This window comes from Temnothorax nylanderi, unplaced genomic scaffold (genome assembly GCF_030848795.1).
Source record: "Temnothorax nylanderi isolate EJ_2023f unplaced genomic scaffold, tnyl_v1.0 TNYL_tig0032_pilon, whole genome shotgun sequence".
NCBI lineage: Eukaryota > Metazoa > Arthropoda > Insecta > Hymenoptera > Formicidae > Temnothorax > Temnothorax nylanderi.
The window spans coordinates 53,309-77,471 of NW_027249094.1; the positions used below are offsets into that span (position 1 = coordinate 53,309).

Sequence of the window (24,163 nt, forward strand, 5' to 3'; positions counted from 1 at the left end):
ACTAATAAAAACAATGTATATAATAACTGTCTATTGTAAAAATATCAAGAGACACGGTAGTGTCTCGCGCCAAGTACACGCGGAGCGAGACCGACCGTGACTCTTTTATATGGAATACGCAAAATTTGTTGCATCCATACGATGAAAGAAATAAAATGCGTCTTAAATAAGTATCTATCTGTTTAAAAAGCGGAATATTAAAATTACGGATTTCTCGTCTAATTGCCAGAATAAAAAGAAGTCGATTAGATTAGATTTGATTGATTGGATTACATTGGATTTGATTAGACCACTAGAAAGTAACTCAAAGAGAGAGAAATAATTCAGAAGGCACAGTTTGCAAGTTTTCACAGAAGAATTCATCGTTTAACGCGAAGAAGAAGTTGATTAGCTACGAACATTTTCCTTCGTTAGACCCTTCCCCTTAATTTTCCCTCGTGTACTTTAATCCGTCTTCGGTCTGTTGACCGCGTAACGTAATGCGTCTCGTCTCAATTCCTTCTCGTATCGCGCCGCTCTTCCATTTCTTTCGTTTCTCTTTCCTCCTCTGTTCCTCGAGTTCCTTCGAGGAGACGGGAAAGAGACGCAGTTGCAACTTACAACCGCGCAATTTCATGAAACATCGCGAACGTGTGATGGAAACAGGCGTAAACTCGAGCGTAAACAACGATCTACAATTCTACATGTAAAAGTGCATAATCATGCAAAGTAATTTACAAGTAGTCCAAGTGAACAAAAAAGATATCTACTAACTACTTTTGACAATATATATGCTATTTTAAATAATACATAAAATAGTTTATATGTATAAGCATTAATTGCTAAATTGGAAGGCTCTCGCAAAGTATTTTTTAAGATTTTTTAAGATTTTAAGATTTAAGATTAAGATTTTAAGATTTTAAGATTAAGATAAGACAAGATTAAAAAATAAAAATAAAAAAACATTTAAATAATTTTTTTCAGACCCTAAAAAATTTTACGATATAATTTCTGGTAAGTTTAATTAAAGGAATAGATCGATTGAAATGGATTAGTTATTTATCAGAATATTCTTTTTTTACTTTGCCTTTGTAAACCTCACGCTGTGACGAAATGTCTCCTAATTCTCTTTGCGGGAGACACCAAAAATGGATGGAGCATGCGATAGACGCATGCAACGACGCGCGAGAGGATTTAGAAAACCAACGTAGCGATCGTGCGGCATGATACACATCCAAATTTAGGATCCTGACTTCCTCTATCTCCTCTCGAACGCCCGAAGTTCGTTTTTCGGGCGCTGAATGCCGCCCACGCGATTAAAAAAACCCCGTTAACTCGCCTAACGAGTTTTTTTCTATCAGCCCTTTAGTACCGAACTGTACAAATAAGATACTTTTCAAACACGTACAGCATATGTGCATATATATATATACATACTATAATAAATATCATATTATGTAGCCAAAGTAATCATATGAAAAATAATAAAAATAAAATTGTAGTTCCTCATTGATTAGAGAAACTGAAATTTTAGTGGAAGCTTGTGAGCTTCTCATTTAGGGATTAAATAAATAGTAAGTATTCGTGTAATCGCGAACATCCGGACGAGATACGTAAGAATAGATAAGAAAGTTAGATAAGAAACACCTAACAAAGTTAATTACTATTCAAATCCCTTCTCAGAGTGAAGGAATCTGAATTCTTTTTATTCGTGGTAAATAAACATATAAAGATTAACGATTATTATTACCATAAAGCGACAGCGAACGGATTATTCTAAATAAAGATGCACTGACGTAAGAGATTCCAAAGTTCGTGCACTTCACTCCAAAGTTCATTTCTAACGCAGGAAAAAAGATAAATCTTTGGTGGAGAGCTATCGTCTGCGCTTATGGAAGAAAGATTCGGCGTAAAACTGACTGAAGAGAAGAGTCTCTTCCCGTCTCTCTTTCTGTATGCAGAGACCGCGCTCAGTATCGGTCATTCAACGTAAGGATAAACGAGACGAGAAATATCGCGGCGAATGGAACTGAGGACGGCTCGACGAGCGGAACTAAACGAGAACGGTACATCCTGTAATCTATCTCAAAAAAAGTTTCGGTCCGCTATAATGTGTCAATCTTCCCGACAACGGCCGCGAGAAAAGAAATCAGATACCAAGGACGTATTAATTGTAGATAAAATAACAATTCTTTTCCGTCGTAAAATAAATTCTTTACACACGACATCCTTTCTAAATAATGTTTCGTCGTATTTAAGATAAAAACATGCTAATTCAACGTATGCAACGGACTTGGGCTCGTACAATAGCACTATATTGGTTAATCCTTTAATTCTACAGAGTTAAATTGTTAATAATACAATTTCGCTTGTATAAATCCTGTCGTATAATAGTAAATAATTGAAAATAAGAGACTGTTAAAATTGTAGTTAATTTGCGAGAGTATATCTCCCTGCATTTCCGTGGCTAAATATACGAACCTATATTTATGAAGCTGTTTTGGAATAAAGCAAATTATCGAAATAGCGCAAAACTAAGCTAAAATTTTTTTAATTGGCTGACTAATTCCAGACTCTGGTCTCTCGCGCGAATAAAGTCGGATAAATTAGCACAGCGAATGGAAGTAAATGGGAATTGCACGTCACGGTCTTTCGCGATAAAAACACACTTCCCGCACAAAACTCGCTCACGGTTTCACAGTTTTGAGCAAAACGCGAGTCGTAAATAAGACATTTCAAGGTCTTATCCTCGACGGAAGCGGAAGTTGGTACATACAGTGAATGAAGCAAGAGATTATTTGCTACATTCCGCTTGAATGACGGATAGAGCGAAATAAATTTCAACGATATTTATTTTTAATGGCGGCAAAAAAGAATTCGTAGAAACGAGGGAAGCTAAACGAGAACGAGTATCATCTTGGTGCCTAAAAATTGCCCGAAGAATAGTCGACATACTTTACAAGTACATATGTACTTGTTTAAGTAGATATATAATAGAATACCGTTACATGATTATGCAATACAAAGTATGTAGATAATTAGCATACGTAGATAACACGTAAGCAACGTGATATTCTCACAAAATGTGTCGGTGCTGTACATCTCGTGACTGCTTTTAAAAAATGCTTGGAAATTATTTAATCGTAAATACAAAATACATAAATAAAATAAAATAAAAGATATATATAACTAGAACAAACGCACGGATACGCCCTTTTAATTTTACAGGTACTCTCTCGTATATCCCTTCTCGTTGTTATTTCCTCCTATAATTTGTAATTTACTTTTTCATGCGTGGAATACACTAAAGAGTAAAGCTATGCAACTATGTTAGGCCTTCCGCAATCTACATTTATAGATACCAGTTATAACGTTCAGTTGAACCATTGCAATCGGTTCGCGAACGGTACATCCTGCCATGTACTCCCACTCCGTTTCTGCGTGTATCTCGAAAAAAATGCCGCGTACCCGTTCTATGCCATGCCATGAGCGAGACTACACATTCTACATTCTACAACGATCGGAAAATAAAATCCCAGACAATAACGTTGCTACGTTAATGCGCGCTAAAAAAAGAACGTTTAACGTGGATGCAATTTAGCGCTTATTTATCCAGTTCCATATAGACTTCGTTCTTTATGTAAACGTTATTGAAGCTTAGGCGAGCTTGAAGAAATTTAAAAGCGAGTGCCAAACTCTATCGAATAATTCTATCATTATTGTATTCATCTGGAACGTTCCATGGGCCAAATCAAGCCGGGTAAACATTACGAAGACAGAATCATCGAGGCTGAGACTTGTGTTCTTCAAGACAATAAACGTGAATGTAACCAAAAAAGAAAGAGATAAGACGTTTTGCTTTATCTTCTCGCCTGTATCTCTTTATTTATCGCGCTTAAAAATCACTCGAAATATGGCTCTCTGATATCCATATTTGGCATACCAAATTTGTCCCACGCTCTCGTCACCATTTGAAGTACCGTACTTAGATTTTATTCAAATATATCATTATTTTAGATTTTATTTATTCGAGATTCGAACTGAAAACAAACACGAATTTATATCCTCGTAACGGTCTAACAGCTTTTAACGGGTGTTAATACAGTTAATCGAGATCACTGCAACGTACAACATCCAGAATGTCCTCGCATCCTTTTGACACGCTGAACGCGGGGAGCTATATATCTCGCAGCCTTTTATGCGCCAAGCGTACTTTTGTTCTCGCGTCGCGAGAACGGCGCGGCGCGCAACAAGTGGATTTCTCGGCTTCACTTTCCAGGTTTTGTCCAATTTTTCTGTAAACTTACATACATATGTATACATATTCATTCATTCGATTTTTAATCAGAACTGAATAAAACTGAACGAAACTTTCCGTCCGCCGCGCCGCGTCGTATCGAGACGCAACAAGTAGACGGCTCCCATCGGCGAGCGCGCGGAGCGTTCCACGACGTTAAACACGCGTGCATCACGCACGACGACGACGACGACGACGACGACGGACGACGACGAGGAGGAAGGCCGTCGACCGGCGTGGCGCGAAGGCCGCCACTGGGCCGAGCCCTACTCAATGGGGCCGAACGGGAACGGTACATCTCTCCCGCTCCTTCCCGGGGAGAGAGCGGCACTCCTTTCTCGGGAGATCAGAACTCGAGAGGGATGCGCTTCCCCCCGGACTCTCGGGAACTCGCTGCTGATCTCTCCCTATCGAGCGAGCCGCTCTTTACGTACCTTATCGAGGCACTTGAGCTCCTCGATCGGGTAGACCGTCTTCTCGCAGCGGGCGCACGTCTTGCTCATCTTTAATCTCCTCTTCCTTCTCGGCTAACGCGTCGTCCTCTCCGCCGCGGTTCACCGCCGCTCACCGCGCACTCGGGATGCTGATCCGCGCGGGTACGCGCACGCGGTCTCTCGCCGAATATATTTCCTTTTCCTCCGTTCCTCGATCCACGAGAGAGGTTCCTCGAGACACCGACTCAACCGACTGCGAGCGGTGTACGCACGCACGCACGCACGACGCACGACGCACGACGCACGACACAGGACAGGACGAGGACGCACGCACGGACACACGCTCGTATATGTATACACACAACAAGAGAGCCGACTCAGCCGACGGATCTCGGTACTCGGTATTGCACGTGCGTGACGTATTATACACACTGGCGACACGTCCGACCGACCGCCGCCGTTCCTGGACGACTGCCTCGGACTCGGACGGCTGCTGCTGGCGCCAGATCGCGAAAATCCGGCGGGAAAAACTAGTCACCGACGACTCGACCGTATTATCTTTCCGCGACTGGACGGCGACTCGACGGCGTCGGACGTCGGACTTTGTAAACGCGCTCTCGTGTCCCGTTCTACGTCCCCACTTTTCTCTCTCTCTCTCTCTATCCTTTCTTGACTCGCGCGAGACCCACGGAAACGACAGCGGGGAAACCCTCGAACTCGCACCGCACGGCCGCACCACTCGCACCGAACCGCACTGCCCTCTCGTCCTCGCCTAATCACAAAAAAGAGCCGTCAAACGACAGCGATGGTGGGACGCGCACTGCGCACTACGCTAGTCAACGACTCAACGGCAACGGTCAACGGTGCACGGTGCACGGTCACGGTGCACTCTGCGAGCGAACGCTTGCGTCACGTGGGGCAATTCGGACGCGCGCGATTGGCTGAGCGCGTGCGCGGCTCAGGGTCGGCTAAATCGCCATCGACACCTTCGTAACTTTGACTGGGTTTCTAAATTCATTGCCAGCGCTGAAAATCTATAGTATACGTTACGTGCACTATAGACTTCCAGCGCTGGAAATCTATAGTATGTACACGTATGTAACGTATACTATAGATTTTCAGCAATGAATTTAGAAATTCAGCCTTTGTTCGACAAATGCGCGGAAAACAGAATTTTGTATTCGTCAAAAAACTTCTATTTTTACATGTAACATTGATTCTATTCGGAGTACAAAAAGAAACTGAACTGTGTCAACTTTCGCGACATTTGCGCCAAAAATGTTATCCCGAAGAGACGCACTGAAGCAACGTATGTATGCACCAAGAAATTTTCAGAAAATATTTAGAAAATATTTACAGGATGTATTAGAATTTTCTTTTCTCAATTGAATCACACAAATGGAATAAAACGTTGGTTTACGCGCTCTTGTGTAAGGTAATGTTTAAAAAAATAGTTAATACTAATTATTATTAATAACGTATCAGTCTTATTAGATTCGATAATTGCGAATCTAACTTTTGACAGATTTTATTTTAATTACACTACTCCTTAGAAACATTTTGCCGTGTAAAAGAAATAACTATGATAAATGTAATAAAGTTGAGCAGATTGAGAGTACTACGTTAGTCAACGCTAAATTATCTGGTATTTTATGAATTTGTTTACTTTCGCTGTAATCAGTAACGGAAGCAATGCGATGAAATTTCATATATGACACAATTGTTTAGCAAGATCATTATTGCTATTTATAACGTTTTATTTACAACAGTAAACTTAGAATTGAACTGTAAGATAGGAGAGCGTTGATAATACAGCGTACTAATATACCAGCTTGTACTATAAACGAAAAATGATTTTAAAAAATATATAAAAATTTATTTTGGTACAGAAACTTTTCTATCAATGAGAAAATAATTTTATAATATATTTTTAAATACCATTCTATCAAAGCTAATCGTACAAAATTAACAATTCGCAGAAATTATTTATCTTTGTAAAAAATATAAATAGAAAAATGAGGTTTAGCTCTTCTGCTCTATTTATATCAAATAGGTATTTATGGGTTTTTGTTTTTATTATTCTAATTTCTATTATTCTTCTCAGATTAGACTATCTTGTTTTTTTTTCAAATGTTTATAAAACTTTCATTCAGAAAAATGTATGTATGGATGCATGCGTGTATAAATATATGTAAGTGCCTACAGTGTATTGAACTCAGATTTATGGGTTTGTTAAGCCTAAATAACGGATCATTCCCACAGGACAGAAATCATTAATTTTTTTTTATTAGAAAAATATTAAGTACAGCCAGTAGGAGCAAGCCTATTTGGCACAGTAATACATAGTTTCATTTTTTATATTACACCTACATACAGTCTTATAACCTCAATAAAATTTTACCCGTTATTAAAGCCAATAGTGACTTTGCCGCTAACAGGAATCATTTAGCTTAGCCCCTGCCTATCAACTGGTGCCCTCTGCAGGTTTTAGAACACGCATGAGTAATGCAGATTATAATCGTTCGATGTTAAGGTGTTGGATAGAAAATACAAAAAAACACATCAGCTTTTGGAACAGTAGGTACACTCCCCTAAGAAGTTGGTAAATGAATATGGCGATTCGCGCAATCAATAACATGGCGGCTGTCATCTGACAGTTCATTTGGTCAGATACATCGGCGCGTCAGTTGTATTGTATTTGTATTTATTTAAAAAAATTTTTTAAAATAAAATCATAATGAGTAATAAAAGTGGTTATTGATGTGTATTTAAAGATTGTGGGATCAAAGGAAAGTTTATTCCGATTTCCAAAAGATTCAGAAAGGTACGTATTCATTATGACAAATACACGAATACATAAATACGTTAAATACACATAAATACATAAATACATTAACACTAATACATAAATAAATATGCTATTTGTATATTATGTAATAAGATACATAATAAATAAATAAATTTAAAAAATTAATACATAAATATATTAACACATTAATATATATATTAAGACATGAATGCATATTAAATATATTAATGTATTAATATATTTATGTATTAATTTTTTCAAATGTATTTATTTATTATGTATCTTATTACATAATATACGAATAGCATATTTATTTATGTATTAATGTGTTAATGTATTTATGTATTTATGTGTATTTAACGTATTTATGTATTCATGTATTTGTTATAATGAATACGTATAACCTTTCTGAATCTTTCGGAAATCAGAATAAAGTTTCCTTTGATCCCACAATCTTTAAATACATATCGATAACCACTTTTATTACTCATTATGATTTTATTTTAAAAAAATTTTTAAATAAATACAAATACAATACAACTGATGCGCCGATAAATAAATAAATACAGTAATAAAAAAATGCTATTTGAATATTATGTAATAAGATAATAAATAAATAAATACATAAAAAAATTAATAGGGGAGACCGGGGCTATCTGTCTACGGGGGCTATACTGCTATCTCAAGTTTTAAGAGACAGATGTCTCTACCATTATAACAAGTAGTTGAAAAATGTCCTACGTAAGATATTTAAATGTTGTTTGTTTTCTTGCGATGCCTCTCGCAGACGCTATATACGTTAAAAGAAAAGCGAAAACAATTATTCACATTTTTCGACGGTCGAAAAATTTGCTGTGCGACAGTAGTTTAATTCAAATTAAAGTAAGCAATTCATAATATTATTAATTAATATATAGTTATCAGGTGTGAGAAGCGTCAAATCTTAATTTCGGATAATCTAAAATTGGCAACATGTTAAAGACTGAAAAACATGGTCGGGGCTATCTGTCCTATTTTTGATGGGCCAATGTGTCCACACTTCACACTTCAATGACGGATTGTTCTTTTATTAATAGATAATGCTGCGTAACTACAAAAGAAATACTTTCCTTAAGACGGACAAGGTAGACATATCCAATAAAATTATACTTAGAGCGATTAAAAGAATAAAAATCGAGCGAGAATCTTTTCGTAAAAACAGCGTTAGACTTTGGAATAAATGTTCGGGCTCTTACTCGCTACTGTAAAAAAGTGACCTACGAGCAGTTACTTGATCCTGCGATTCAAGAATCGTCACTAAATTTTTATTTTAAAAATACACGTCAAGTTAAATAAATGAGTTTGTCTTAAATTATTGAGTATTTTCTATTTCAAACGTTGCCGAGGATAAAGTAAAGGCCCCACCTACAAAAAAAAGATTAAAGAATTGAGGGGACAAAAGAAACTCATCACATTGCAACGAACTCAAAATCAGTTTGATGCCACCGTATATAAAGAAAAGTCAGCTCTACGCAGGAATCCTGTTAAAAAATCTACACAGAGTGCCTACTACTGCTCTGACTCCAACGACTAGGCAGTTTTTTCAATATTATATATTAATAATAAATAATATTATAAATAAGTATAAAAATTAATATAAATAATGTGTTTTTTATTATGTGGACAGATAGCCCCGCATATGGGGCTATCTGTCTACGCTTGACTTGTCCATTTAAAAAATTCGCCTCTTTAAAATGTTAAAAGATCAACGATTCTAATTATGTTTTTTTTATAGCAAGTTTGAAAGGTTATACCATTAAAATTTTAGCCAAATCATTAGTTTTTTAGTAAACTCGAAAAAAGCATAAAGTGTGGACACATAGCCCCGGGGTCTCCCCTACATTAATACATAAATAAAATGAATAAAATATACATGAATAAAATGTGTCGTGACATTTTTGCTTTGAATATTTAATTAATATGTATAATATATTTCTTATATTTTTTTCATTTCTTATATAATTATCACAGGCGGTTTCTATTATTCAAATAAAATGCGCATGTATTTTTTACTTATATGCATGTGTCATGACATTTATGCTTCGAATATTTAATTAATATCAGATTAATATATATTTCTTATATTTTTTTTCACTTATACAATTATCAAGCGGTTTCTAGTAAGCGGTTGAAATAAAACACGCTTGCGCAATCAACATCATGGCGGACGTTTGCCACGAAGAACAAAGGCTCCGACACGGAGTGAACCTACTCGACCTACTGTTCTTACTTATACTGCGACAAAACCAAGTACAAAATTCGTTTACTTCATTCGAGACAATGTACATACATTATTTTAACAAATCTTATAATATAAATTTCCAGGTCTTTTCAATTTTTACCTTTAAGGAACTGATAGACCACGCTGAAATCCTTGTCCGAGAATCCTTGAGCAATGATCGCTCTATAAATTTGATGCGCCAGAGAACCGAGGGGAATCGGAGTTTGCGTTCTGGTCGCGGCGGATTGCGCCAATCCCAGGTCTTTGGCCATCAACGTTGTCCCGAAACCGCCCTACACGTGTGAACTTGTTATTAGCTTCATAATCATCACAGCTCCCATTAGACGTGCGCATAAAATCAATTACGAATGATGATATTCGAGTAAATTCGATGAAACGACTACGTTTTGCTTATCCGGTCTTGAATAAATTGTAAGAGTTCTCTAAATAAATTACGCGAGCTACATCAATTTTGTAACCGAAAATGTTGGAATTTTACGACGTTTATCTTCCCTAATTATCTCAATTTCTCCGATTGGAATTCTGCTTCTGCGAATCAGCGCGGCATAAAAAGAAAATCGGGTCACGCAGAAGCCTTTCACATTCAATTACCTCATAGTTCTTCGAGCTGGGAACATTGGGCAAAATTCCTGGAACTGGATTGTAAAGATCGGAAGACCAGCATCTGCCTGTGCTGGAATTCACGATATCCGCAAATATTTTGGCGTCCAAGCCTAACCTAAAATATATAACGCATTCTATAAAACTACCGACTGCGTTGAAGACCACAATCACGAGCGCATGCACACCGCTGGTGCACTCACTTTTGCCCAAGGTTGAATGCCTCCGCAGTGCCAATCATACTAATGGCTAATAACATATTATTACAGAGCTTAGCGGCCTGTCCCATGCCTACGTCTCCGCAGTGCACTATTCTAGATCCCAGAGCTTCGAGAATAGATTTCGCATCGTTAAAGTCTGTCTCCGAGCCGCCCACCATGAATGTTAATGTGCCATCCTTAGCTGCGTTTACACCTGCGACATCGACACGATTTAACATATGCAGTCATTTCTTATTTTAACAATGAGGAAAGGTCATGAGCGATGTAATAAACCAATAAATCAGTAAAACAATAAAAACAATGAGGATGTTGTAGTAAGAAATAAGAATTATTATCTTCTGATAAAAAATTTACTGGAACGTTTCAAACAGCACAGAGTTTTTATTAGCCATAAAATAAATTCAATTAATTAATAAAGATAGAGGAAAAGTTAGTTAAAAACTACTAGTATAATAAATAAAAAGAATAAATACAAAGATAAATTAATATATTATAACTAAATAAAAAAATAAAAAGCGAACTACATAAATTATAACAAGTCTACAAAGGGCCACATTAAAGTTGAAAGCATTATACAATAAATTAATTTAATTTAAAAACTAGTCAACAAATAAAATTATTAAAACATCTATGTGAGGTCAAAAACGTAAAAAGAAAGAGAAAATAAACAATATACATATGTAGTTCTTTGTTCTGAAGAGAGGACAAGTCAAGTTTAATGTGATAAAAAATAGGATGAGGTTGTCAAAGGTGTGTTTTATTAATAATATAAGTGAGTCAATAATGTAAAGTCCGTTCTTTAGAAAGAGATGATTCTACGATTATTAATTTGATACGTAATAATCTTTAAAAGATGCTATCATAAGAAAGTAGACTAAAAAATAAAACTTACAGAAACATGATAAAAACGAGAAACAGAGAGTAAGGTTACTTACTTTGTCACTATTACTTTAGTCAACAATTCGTGCATACTTAATTCGTTTCTACATGGTAAATTCATATTTTTCGTTTCTTTATATATGCTACCTACGTATCTAAATGCGAATAAAATACATACCTCCTGAAACGGGACTGTCGATAAATCTCAAATTCCGTTCTCGAGCCTGCGATGCGACCAGCTGAGACACGGATGGGTCTACGGTACTGCTGTCGATCAGTAGAACATTGTTTTTCGCTGTACTAAAACCAAAATCAATGATAAATGAAGTAATCGCAAATTGCAGTTTATACATTTAATTAACAGTGGGGTTTAAAAAATGCTGGACTTCAAAATTGATTTTTACCTAAACACGCCGTTTTTGCCAGTGTATACATCAAGAACATGTTCATTCGAAGGTAACATCGAGATGACGACTTCAACTTCTTTTGACATTTCAGCCGCATCTGACGCACAACTTGCACCCGTTTCCACTAAATTCGTCACCGCGGATTTGTTCACGTCATATACAGTGAGCTCATATCCCTGTCAATGCAAGAATGAATTATTAATGAAAATCGTTTAATTGAAAAAGAATAATTCATCAAATGTTACTTCCAATTACCTTCTTCAGCAGGTTTCTCGCCATATGACCGCCCATGTTGCCCAGTCCAACGAATCCTATTTTTGAATAACATCTTGCTCCTAAATTGATATCGTAAAACATGTTAAAAAGCATGTGTATCTATTTCGCAAGAAGTAAGAAATTTATGTGTTAAAAAATATACCTATATAAACTAATTGTAAGCCTCCGCTATCTAGTAATTTAAGTCGATTAGTTAAGGATGTTTACCGGTTAATCGATTTTCTATGCTTGAACTTTGGACCGTAGTTCGTAACAGTGTTATCTATACACCTCCTCAATTGTAAGAACCGTGCCGGTACCAAAGTCGAGATATTCAATGTCAAAGTTATGAATTTTAACACGTAACCCAGGTAGCACGGAAACTCAGCTGGTATCTATTGCCTGTGTCACTCTTTATTCTACATTTATACATGATTTCTGATTTCTATTCCCTGTTCCTATTGCCTGTTGCCTGGCATTGTGCAAGGGGCTTTATAACCGGAGTGAGAGTCAATATTTATTAGCCTCTATATAGTCTATAATCTATATCATGCGGTTAAAGCACACTGACGTCTATTTGAATCTCAATTTGGCACGCGGGTATTTTATGTTTAGCATTTTAGAATCTTCCTGTTTTCAAGAAATTCATTATACCCCTAAAGAAATGTCTTTAAAACAAGAGACAAGGTCACGCAGCTCTGTCTGGCGTTGATTGCCGGAACATTCAAGTTGATTGACAGAGAACATGAAATATTCATGAATTGTTTGACAAAATTTTAAACACTCTAAAAATAAACAAAAATGAAAATCGGTCAAATACCAAACATGCACTCACATTCAAGATCAAGGTAACGAAAGAAGCGTAAATTTAAGGATTGAAAAAGTATCTTGGAATATTTCATGTTATGTATGTATGCATGCAAGATCACAACAATTTGTAATGATCAGCTCAATTCTTTTTATTAACGATCTAAAAGTTTTCTCCCGTAATCTTAAATTTATATAAGTCAAGATTTAAAAGAAAATTTAACAGTCAGATTAAATAATTTTGGAGTCAAATACATATATTATTAAGACTCTCATTTATTATGCATGGCAATAGTCTTATTAAGATAATTTTAATTTAGAGTATTCAAAGAATTAACACTAGAACAACCAACCCTGTTAAAATGACGGATTTCAGATTTATTGTATAACATTACAGAAATTATTAAAGTACTTTCATTGGAATTTATTTTGACTTTTGTCAAGATAAAAAAATTATTTATATATGAATTTATTTTTTATTAAGGAGGTTCGCCTACTATTCTGAAGTAAAAAATGCGATTGAATAATAATGTTATTACAGCGATCCCGAATTATATGCAATATTAAATATTAGTATAATGAATTGTGGATGCTACTTCGTAAATTGTTAGTGTATAGAATATTAACAAATATATTCCGAAGTATGAGAGCGTCAACGACTCGGGAATCGTTGTCAAATACTTATTATCCAACATTATAAAAGTAAAAGAAAAATCACAAATAATTTATAAAAACCTATATGAACAATTGTCAGATAATACTAAAGACTTAAAATGATTAATTAATTAATATATTGATGATTGCGTGTCGTGGATTCATGATTAGTAGTTAAACACTGTTTGTGTCGAGGTTGGGTTCGCATCAGCTGTTGCGTTGCCAATGGCAACGTCTGTCATTACTAATTCGATCCACGAGGTAAAAGTAAACTTTGTGACACTAAAGCTTTAAATCTACACGGTAAAATTCTATTTTTTAAAATTAACAAGAAAAAAACCAATGATCGAGCATTAATAGATGTTAAACCATATAATTAATTAACATATATACAAAGAACGGAACGTTTCGACTTCACCGAGTCTTCTTCAGCCGTAGTATAAAATATCATAGGTTAACATAAATTGTGTATAGGTATTCGTAATTACAAAAATATAAAATTCTTAAACCTATAGAGCCACATCACCGTTCGAGAGCCTGACGAATACATACTGAGTTTTTGTCATTGCATCTACGAAGTCAAAACCGGAGATAAAATGTAGTCAGCGAAGTTACATAATTAATTCCTCGTTCGGAGGCGAGAATAAATCGGGTCCAGTCCATAAGAATTGTTGTTTTTATCAGGTTGTATGGTCAAGTCAGGTGGTATACCGATTATATATAAGATATAAATTTTTAAAGTTTTTATGCAATCCTTCATGTTTCATCTGTCAAATGCTATAGTTTTTCAAAGTCCTAAGTTGGATAGGTGTGTTACTAAATCAGTGATCATTTACGTCAGAGCGACCGTTTCTCATGAAGCGATAGGCTCAAAGTGCATGGTCAACTTCTGAATAATATTACAAAAAAAAACCTATACGGTCAATATTGCTCAACTTTTGGGATTATTTGTGTAAAGTGTTTATGTAAATCATATAAAAAAATCAAGACTCTAAGTTGACTTTCGACTAATAGGCGAACCTTCTTAAGCACTCTAATTTCGAAGTTCTGTACATAGAATACATCAAAATCCGTCAAAATAACGAGTTTAATAATTTTATAGTTCATCATAATTCAATTACAAAAAATATACAACAATAAAACATTCTCTTATATCAGAATTTTCGGTAAGTATTTCTTTGAAGAACTTCCTTTCTGTGTTCTACGCAAGAATAATTTTTGTCTTATTTACACTTTTTAATATTCACGCTTTGTCTTATTCATACTAATAACTGCATACTATCAGTTTTCCAAGTAAACTAAATGATATAGTATAGTGTGGTACGGTACGTCGATAACAATTGATGAGAAAAACAATTGAATGAGAAAAATGGCATTTTCATTATCCACTATCTAAAATTTATGTCAAGCGCCTGTTGTGTTAGTAAAAAGGTTAATTTCTTCTTTAGTGCAAAATAATTTTGTAGATTTAACGTCTAATTAAATTCTTATTTTGAAACATGGCTAACAGTTTATAAAATATAATACTAATTTGAAAATATTGTTATTGCAAAATATATTTATATGTTTCTTTTTTATATGATAGAATTGAATAACTATGAAAAGAGTTCTTATTAAAATATTAAATATCTTTCATCGTAAATAAATGTATAAAAATCTTTGTAACTAAAAGCTATGTTTGTTAATTAATTATTTAAATATTAAAGAAATTGAAAATAATAACAAATAAAGCCCGTTTTCAAATTGACGAATGTGGTAAAATTAGGTATACATCCGACGCTGGTTATTCTAGTTTTAAATAAACGAAAATATTACCTGCTGCTGTGCTAGCAAACAAGTTCGTAAGCGTTAAAACACTCATTCCTAGTACTTGTGAAAGTGATGAGTCATAAGTATCGGCAAATAATTCACTTTGTGACCAACGGAAATAATGCTGATTCTTGTGTTAATCAAGTTAAATATATCGCGCCAATAATAACTCGTTTCGACGAGACACGTGTACGTAATCAGCTGCTCGTTATTATACGTCTGAGTGTTAATTAGCGAAAGAAGTATGAAGAAAATAAATCTTTGGCGAGAGAAAAGAGAAACTTATGTTAGGTTGTAGAAGAACACTGTCGATGGCATAGAAAACGCGACAGCAGCGACGTCTCATTTATGATTAAGCATGAAAACACATTACGTAACTTAATAAGAATTGATAATGAACGTTGCTTCGATGGCGGGTGATTCGAATGGACTTCGCAGTTTGTTCATCATTATATAATAATTCTTTTGACGTAGAACTACGTATTTGTCGACAGTAAGGGGAGGGGGGGTAAATCCAGGCACAGATGTAACGAAAACATGTAGTCACACTTTGAACGTTTATATCTTCGAAACTAATAATCGTAGAGTAATAAATAAGGTGTCATTCGATAGCTTATAGAGTCCCATTTTTTCTCTAAAGTCTCTAAAGTCTCCAAAAGGGGTTACCGATTTCTATCTTAACAAATCTTCACGATTGCTCTAATTTCCGTAAATTTTTGTTAAGAAGATGAATTGCTCCATTTCCTGTCCTCAAAAGAAATTAATAATCACAATATATTTTTTGCATCGATTACTTTAAAATAAGAATTATAATTATAGAAATCATATTTAAAGAATCTATTTTTTACATCTATTAGTACGAACTGGTAATTATTTGAAGCTCGTAAAATTTCCTGCTAACCCTAACACCCTCGTGTTTTTTTTTGCAAATCGTTAGGTCACGGCCACCAGTCGGTAGAGACCATTTGATCGTAAAACGATTAGGGACACACGCGATAACGAGTTATTAATATTCCTGCCAGTATGTCATTGTTATTTATGTTGATGAGCATAGACATGTCAAGATATGTAATAATCGTTATTATTGTCACGTCATTTCTATTGAGCCGCTTTTCTCTTTAGAAATATCTGTTAAATATAAATGTAATCTTGCGTGTTTTATCTTTTATTGTTATAAACGGCTGTTCTACGACAAACTGGGGAATTGCAATGTTAACATTGTTTTATAGTCCCCTTCTTTTTACTACCTATAAAAATAAGACGACATCAAACGCATTCCTTTTTAATAGAGCACTATGAGAATAAAAACGTGTTGATCTTAAAAAATTCTGATATTATATGCAAATTGCAGCATTTAATAATAACTGAATGCAAATCTTTTTCATTAAATGCAGATATTCATTATCTGCACCGTTTATATAAGATTCTTATATAAACGGTAGTATCGGTAGTACCAAGGACACTTCGCGACAGCTTGTTAGACAACTTCTAACTTGTCGAGATAACAATAACGAATGCCACACCACGTGTTTAGTTTCATTATTGCTGTCACGAAGTATGCTATGGTTCAATTTTTTATGAATTACCAATTAAGCAACGTACGTGGGAGATAATTGCGTGTACGTCATTTTTTATTCGCCGAGTAATTACACATATGTCAACCATGTTGGTCGTAGCTGTTTATTCAGGGTACGCTATCGAAGTAGTTATCTGCTGTCAAATTGCACCTCGAGTGCCTCACTGTACACGAAGGGCTACTGTGCTGCACATATGAGCGTGCTCGTACAGACACGTTTACACCGTTCTTATGTGCAACTCCATTTGGATAACTCATCAAGTCGACTCTCATTCCCATGTTAAACATACTCGTGTGTTGCGTACTAATTGCTAAGTGTAATAATCTAAGAAAAAACGAATTTCCGATAAATTTGCTGTGGCAGATAACGATAATCGAGTAAGTCGACTTGCTTTGACAGATAATATTAATTAATTTAATTATAATTAAGTATGTTTAAATCAATATTAGATTAGTGTTAAATCGTTAATAACACTACTCGACATTCCAGCATGCCAGAACAATAATTCTTATATAAGCCTCATTTAAATAGGCTCTTATAAATCAAATTGCGTGATAAGTCTAAGTACACAATTCAGAGAAATATTAAATATGCAATGCGAGAACAGATAATAATTGAAATTTAAAATTACATATGCACGCATACATACAATAATCATAAACTTACAAGATAGTTATTATTAATTCCTGAACACGCGTGTAGCTTTTCGACTTATATAACTCTTAGGAATAAAAGTTACCTGCATAAAGATTACATTATTAAATTATAACAATTGATAATGGTTCATCATGAAAGTGAGTTCAATGTTCGGTGTTTTATCACTCATCGTTATTCCGGTGTTAACTGACAAAAGAAATATTATGAAGAATTCCAAAGCGGAATCCTGGATCTCAACGGAAAATTTTACGACAATGGTCAAGAAATCGTTTCTTTACTCTAAATGTTGTAATGTTTTTTTAAGTGGTTCGTATGCACGCATCTACTTTATTTCGAAGTAACAATGCGCTGCCTATAAAGTAAAGTAACTTTTCTTTTAGAATCAATCTACGATGTGGAAGTATTATTTAATCAATTTATCAATGTTTATCCACATGAATATCTTCTACATAGAATAATCTATGATTGTCAAGGATACTTTTTGCTGGGACCGACGGATAAGGAAATTGAAAAAGCTATGCGAGTGTAAACCAAAACAAAAATATTTAAATTTTTTAATAATAATAATACTAGAGAATAATACTATTAAATTAATAATATATAAAATATAAAATATAGAATGTGAATAAAAGATAAATATAAAATGTAACAGACAATTTTATTTAATTAAAACCATATTATTCTAAAATTAATGCAAGTATATATATTTCTTTCGGCAGAGTACCTTCTTCCATCTCAACGACAGAAATTCTTGTTATCATCAATGGCGAATTGAAAAATACTTCGAAACTTTTTAATGTATCTTTATATGGAAATTCCAATGCAAATATTGTATCGAGATCTGGAATTTGGACCTTATCAGAAAACTATTTGTCTCCCAGATTTTTTCTAAAAGTAAATAGGTATGCAATTTTTGTAACTTATTTTCACATATTTACATTCCTCGTAATAAATTATACATATAAACATCAACTTAAAATATTCTGCATTTTTTATATCGATGAAATGTTATGTAAGCAAAGATATATATTATATTATATGTATATGTTGAATGGCGTAAATTATAGTTACGAGGATCTGATGTCTGAATTCAACACGGTTAATATGAGAGGTAGAGAACTGCGAGTATGTACTTTTTATCAGCCACCCTTTTCCTATCTCAAGAAAACAACCAAGAAAATAATTAACGGCGTCGAAGAAGAGGTTTTTCTAGCAGATAATGGTGAATAAAATTATTTAAACTTATAATTAATTTCACCTTTGTTAATTAATGCTACAATCTCTGAGATATCAATTAATTGCCAGTTAATTTGGCAAAAAGTAAAGCAATAACGTGTTTATATATCTTCCAGATAAAGAAAAGGATGGAATAGAAGTGAAATTGTTTCTGGTCATAGCGGAGAAATTGAATTTTACTTGGACAATACAAAAGCTAGATGGAAATTACCGGTAACTCTGAGTATTCCAGTTTTTTCATTATGTTAATGCATGTCAAATATTAATTTTATAAATAAGCTAATTTTTAGATACGGTCGACGCAATGGTACAGAATGGAGTGGTGGTGTTATCCAACTTATACGAGAGAAAAGGGTATAATTATACTTAAATTAAAGTAATCTAAATTCTAATAAACTAATAATTTATTTTTATGGCGTAATTAATAACAAATTTGCAGTAACATTATCGAGTTATCTCGAACTTATAAGAGCTATAACAATATCTTATTCAAGTCTATAATTATGCTACTTGAAATTTGCTTCTAATATATTCTAAATATTTTTCATGTTTTAAATATAGAAGAGAATGTATTCCAAGTATCAAGATTTCTCTGTCGAAAAATACTTAAATATTGGATTCTTTTAAATTCAATTAAAATGTAACAAAACAATTTAAAATAATTTTTGATCTCATACGAAGATTGATCTAGCATTCGGAAGTATCTGGTTAACGCAGAGTCACAACGAGTTCGTGAATATGACCACACCATGGATTCAGATGTTTATACATTTTTTGGTACCGCGACCACAACCGATCACCAATTTCTGGGCGCTCACGAGACCTTTCTCGGTGAATTGTTGGATACTTGTGATAATCATGTTGTTTGTTGAGAGCATATATATGTATACACGTGCTAGGATCGATCCGAAATTTCCAAAACGTAAGTTAAAAATGTAGGGCACGTGGAGGACAAATAAGAAAACACTTTTCTTATATAAATCTTATATTAACTTTTCTTATATAAATTGAACCCAAGCTATCGATTGAACCTACTTGATCCGTTCAATTCAATTGTTATTGAGATTTCAAAATCTCAGGTAAAAATCTCGCAACTCTCGTACTCTTGCGTAAAGATACACACACGGAAAAAGGTATTCACCGTATGAGATCATGCAAGGCAGACCATGAAACGCGCTGCGCCCTGCCACTACGCTGGGCCGTGTCCCCCACTCTCTTCCTTCCGTCGTGCGCACATGTCAAAACACGCTGCCGCGTATCTTCGTGCTACGTTCGCAACGCGAAAGCCGGTGCGATGCACGGAAAAATACCGTGCTTAGTACGAGGAAAGACGTTGCTGCGCGGCAGCGTGTTTTGACATGGGGGACACGGCCCAGCGTAGTGGCAGGGCGCAGCGCGTTTCATGGTCCGCCTTGCATGATCTCATACAATGAATACCTTTTTCCGTGCAGGGGCGGTCCCGCGCTGCGCGTGTACTTGGCGCGAGACACTACCGTGTCTCTATTGATACATCGCATGTACTAATATGTAATTGGATCTTTTCTTTTTTATAATGCATTCTACTTTCTAAATGTGTGCTATTTTATCAAACAATCAGAATTGCTATTTTTCAACTGCTTCGTGCATAGATTTAAGATAAAAAGTAATATGGCTCTTATCATATGCTTGTATGTTAATGATATAAAAAATTATGTACTTTACTCAAACAGTTTTTTCCTAGCTTTGTTTTCTATCTCTTCTTTATCTTATAAAAGCAATAATAAAACAATAATAAACTTCCAACTTTAGTTGTACACTGTGATATATAATATCATAGAAAATATATGATATGTGAAAGACCAAAAATGTTAGATATAATACATTCTTTTAGGTTTTCGAAGCATTTTCTACACGATACGGAACTGATCGTTCGTTTAGTGGGCACATGGGTGCCCCAAAATACCGCTAATGCTAGATTCGAGTTGCATTTATGGCAAACTACAGGATTCCTGCTGATAACCGCCTACTGCAGCAGTCTTGCAGCAAGACTCACGAGTTCAGAATATGAGGACAGGTAACGATAATATGCGTGTTATCCTTAAATTCAATTATTTCTAATTTAATTAATTTAAGTAAAAAATCATTTGTCACTAACCTTAACTTTTTCTTTGTTATAGTTTGCGTTTTTTTAACCCTTCGTGGTCATTAGGGATCAGCATGACCCCATAAATTTTTCAAAGCAGAATTACACTAACGATATTACACTTACTTTGCGATTTTTTTTCAATGTGTTAATATTGAATAATTAACAAAATTAATATTGCGGCAGGTTTTACAACATTTCAAGAAGGTTCAGTAATTTTTTTAAATCGAAATAATGAAAACTGTAAGTACGGCAGCTGATTAAAGTCGCTGGGGTCGTTTTGACGGTGTGGACCATTATGAAACTGTAGATAAGTGTGACCACGAAGGGTTAAACTGTGGAATTATTATTAAGGGGAATGCTCTTTTTATTTATATAAAATTAAATATTTAAATTTATGTACAAAAATTTCTATAAAATCGTATATTATTATTCACCTATTGTATCTATTTAAAATATAAAGATATTGATCGCGCAGTTTTTTATAGGATCGATACGGTACGTCAATTTCTCGAGGCTAACTTATCGTGGGGTCATATAGGACCAGTTCCATTTTGGCCCGAGTATTTGATATGGAAGTACGTAAAATTTATGCTTATGCAACGGGCATTTTTTCTACTATGATTTTTCTGATACGATAAACATATGTACCTTCAGGATCCTTACACGAGCCAATTGCCTACAAAATATATCGCCGTGTATGGTCAGAGGCATACGCACATACATTAATCAAAAAGGGTAAATCGCAGTTTTTGGGAAAGTCATAGACTCGATATTTTTTCCTGAGGATGAAATCTTCAATGAGGATATTAAAGTAAGATGCAAGAAGGCGCCTATTAAAAATATTGTAAAATAGCTAAAATGAACTATAAACTGTGTTGTAAGGACTACAGACTCATGAGAGAACAAGTGGGCAATTATTATTCATCCTTTGCGGTTCAATCGTGGCTGTTGCGACCTGTTGACACGGTAATGCGACAATTGCGCAGTCAGACCTTCTCAGTCGTAAAGTATCATAAGATATATAATGCTTAGAGCTAAATTCGCAATTTTTGTCTATAAGAACTCTCAAGATATTACTTGGTTCAAGATTTGTTGGTAACAGAAATAAATGTTTAATTAATTAGATAAACTGTCACATTAAAAGCTTGTAAAACATATGTTATTTAGATTAATTTTCTTCAGATAAGTAGACTCCGCATTTTTGAGTAATTTAGAAGTTACAAACAATTAACATACAAAAAGGCAATATATTGATCGTTATAAGGCTAAGATATTGATCGCTGTACAAAAGTTATGGACTGAATTTGAGCTCTCTTTAGTAATAAATAAATTATATACATATCTTTGACATAGCAAACATTGATTAAATGAACAGTGATAGCTATAGAATGTAAATTTAACGGACAAGTCCAAGAGGAACTCGAATTGAGCTGAAATGTTTAATCATACATTAATTAATAACTTTGTCTGCAATATTGTGATCTATATACATTTCTTATTCTTTTTATACATTTAATTGAGTTCATAAAAATGTATGTGATTAATGTTAACAATTAGACAATAAGTAATCTAATTACTGTAAATATTACTGTAAGCTATATGCGAATGGTAATGGTAAAAGTTATCCAAAGTACAAAGATTGTTATTTATTTTATTTCAATAAATTTATAAAAAAAAACTGACTGTATTGACGTGATATTGCGACAAAAATCCTGTCTGTACCCTAAAATTTTCTTTATTCTTTAGATGACGCTATGGTTGAAGGAATCAGGCATCGCTCACTTTCATCTCAACGATGTTATTCATCGAAGAGCCAGTTTTAATCTTCGGGAAGTCGTCGAGGAGTACGATGGTCTTAATGGAAACTTTATAGCCCTTGGCTTGACACCGTTAGGCGCCGGATTTACAACGCTCGTCGTGGCCTCTAGCGTCTACAATGGTATTTGTGTATGAGTTGAAACGAGCCGCTGATTCGCGACCGATTCGCGAGGTGTTTCGAGATATTCAAAAGAAACGAGAAGTATACAAGTCGTCGGCTTATAAAAAAAGATATTGCAACGTAGCTGAATTAATGAATCACACACATACACACAATTCAAATGATGATTCACTTGTAATTAAGTCTGTTAGTCCATACAACAAGTACTGAATTTTGCGCGAAAATAATGACAAGATTTCTCATAATATTTACATAATAAGTAGATACATGTAAATATTATTTATTTTTTATTTCGTAGGGTAGTGAATTAGCACTAAATATATATATGCGATGTTTATGAAAAAAAGAATTTTTCAGAATTTTTAAGCACATTAACATTATTTAATAAGGCACACGAGGGACCCATAAATTTCAGTTTATATTGCGGAAGCAACACTTTCGTTTTGAGGGTTAAATCTGAATAAAGTGCTAAATAAAATTTATAATAACGCAACAAACTTTACGTTGAAATTTAACCCCGATAACCAAGCGTGCTAGCACGACAGCGTACGCTGTCTCAGCAAAATGTCCATGCAAAAACTATGCTGTCTCCTGTGTCACTTTATATCGATAAGCAGACAGTGCTAGCACGGTGCTATCACGATAAGTATTGTTTGTTATCTTAGGGCACGATGCCGAAAATTTTGACCTGCAAAATGCTAGCAGCTACCATGCATTGCCCGTTAAGCGCAATGTGCCGTCACTGTGCTCGTCAGGTGCGGCAGTATTTGAACATCACATGACAGCATGCCATTGCACGCGTGCGTGCATTATGCGACCATCGTGCCAATATTTGGTTATCTGGGAAGATACTAATGACTCAAGAGATAAAAGTATTTCGTCTGTACAATGTGTTTACGCAATTGTGTTTTTTAATTTATTGAGAGATAAAGTAACCGAACATATTCGACCTTAAACATTTTATAATACACGTTCAACAATGTTATTACATTATGCTGTGAATAAAAAGAAATTATTTTTATTACTCTTGTTAACATTTGCTAGCAATTTATTAAACTACTTTTTTATTTTATTAACTTTATTTGCTCCGTGATGTAAATGGAAACAAAATCTCTCAATTTGAATATTAAGAATAAAAATTAATTCAATATTTTATAAAATAAATAAATTATATATATACATATGTATATCTGTTTT

General features: G+C 34.4%; 3 protein-coding genes across 7 annotated transcripts in view; 1 reads left to right on the top strand and 2 right to left on the bottom strand.

Annotated features, from left to right (window-relative positions):
* Positions 1-5,544, bottom strand: part of LOC139770715 (LIM and SH3 domain protein F42H10.3-like) — a 29,486-nt gene extending 23,942 nt beyond the window's left edge. Inside the window, exon 1 of one of the 2 annotated variants that reach the window (XM_071702829.1) lies at positions 4,711-5,544. In XM_071702829.1, coding sequence (XP_071558930.1) covers positions 4,711-4,779 — 69 coding nt within the window. In that variant the 5' untranslated portion in view covers positions 4,780-5,544. The remainder of the gene's footprint in view (positions 1-4,710) is intronic. The other variant, XM_071702828.1, reaches the window with a different exon arrangement.
* Positions 5,545-6,976: 1,432 nt separating this feature from the next.
* Positions 6,977-20,039, bottom strand: LOC139770716 (3-hydroxyisobutyrate dehydrogenase, mitochondrial-like). 4 transcript variants are annotated; one of them, XM_071702832.1, is made up of 8 exons: positions 15,439-15,833; positions 12,163-12,242; positions 11,905-12,083; positions 11,679-11,800; positions 10,604-10,814; positions 10,392-10,518; positions 9,901-10,072; positions 6,977-9,793 (listed from the first exon to the last, which is right to left on the bottom strand). In XM_071702832.1, the coding sequence occupies exons 1-8, from the start codon at positions 15,482-15,484 to the stop codon at positions 9,789-9,791; spliced, it is 942 nt and encodes a 313-aa protein (XP_071558933.1). In that variant the 5' UTR covers positions 15,485-15,833; the 3' UTR covers positions 6,977-9,788. The 4 variants fall into 4 exon arrangements, with proteins under 4 accessions (XP_071558933.1, XP_071558934.1, XP_071558932.1 ...); XM_071702833.1 differs by lacking the exon at positions 15,439-15,833 and adding an exon at positions 19,938-20,039 and having other exon boundaries at positions 6,977-10,072; XM_071702831.1 differs by having other exon boundaries at positions 6,977-10,072; positions 15,439-15,832.
* LOC139770710 (uncharacterized) lies at positions 16,545-23,111 on the top strand. Its single transcript, XM_071702824.1, has 14 exons — positions 16,545-17,972; positions 18,047-18,191; positions 18,386-18,568; positions 18,734-18,888; positions 19,019-19,115; positions 19,193-19,256; positions 19,584-19,838; positions 19,982-20,001; positions 20,773-20,955; positions 21,513-21,606; positions 21,682-21,727; positions 21,774-21,838; positions 21,910-21,993; positions 22,774-23,111. The coding sequence occupies exons 1-14, from the start codon at positions 17,798-17,800 to the stop codon at positions 22,978-22,980; spliced, it is 1,773 nt and encodes a 590-aa protein (XP_071558925.1). The 5' UTR covers positions 16,545-17,797; the 3' UTR covers positions 22,981-23,111.
* The last annotated feature ends 1,052 nt before the right edge of the window (positions 23,112-24,163 follow it).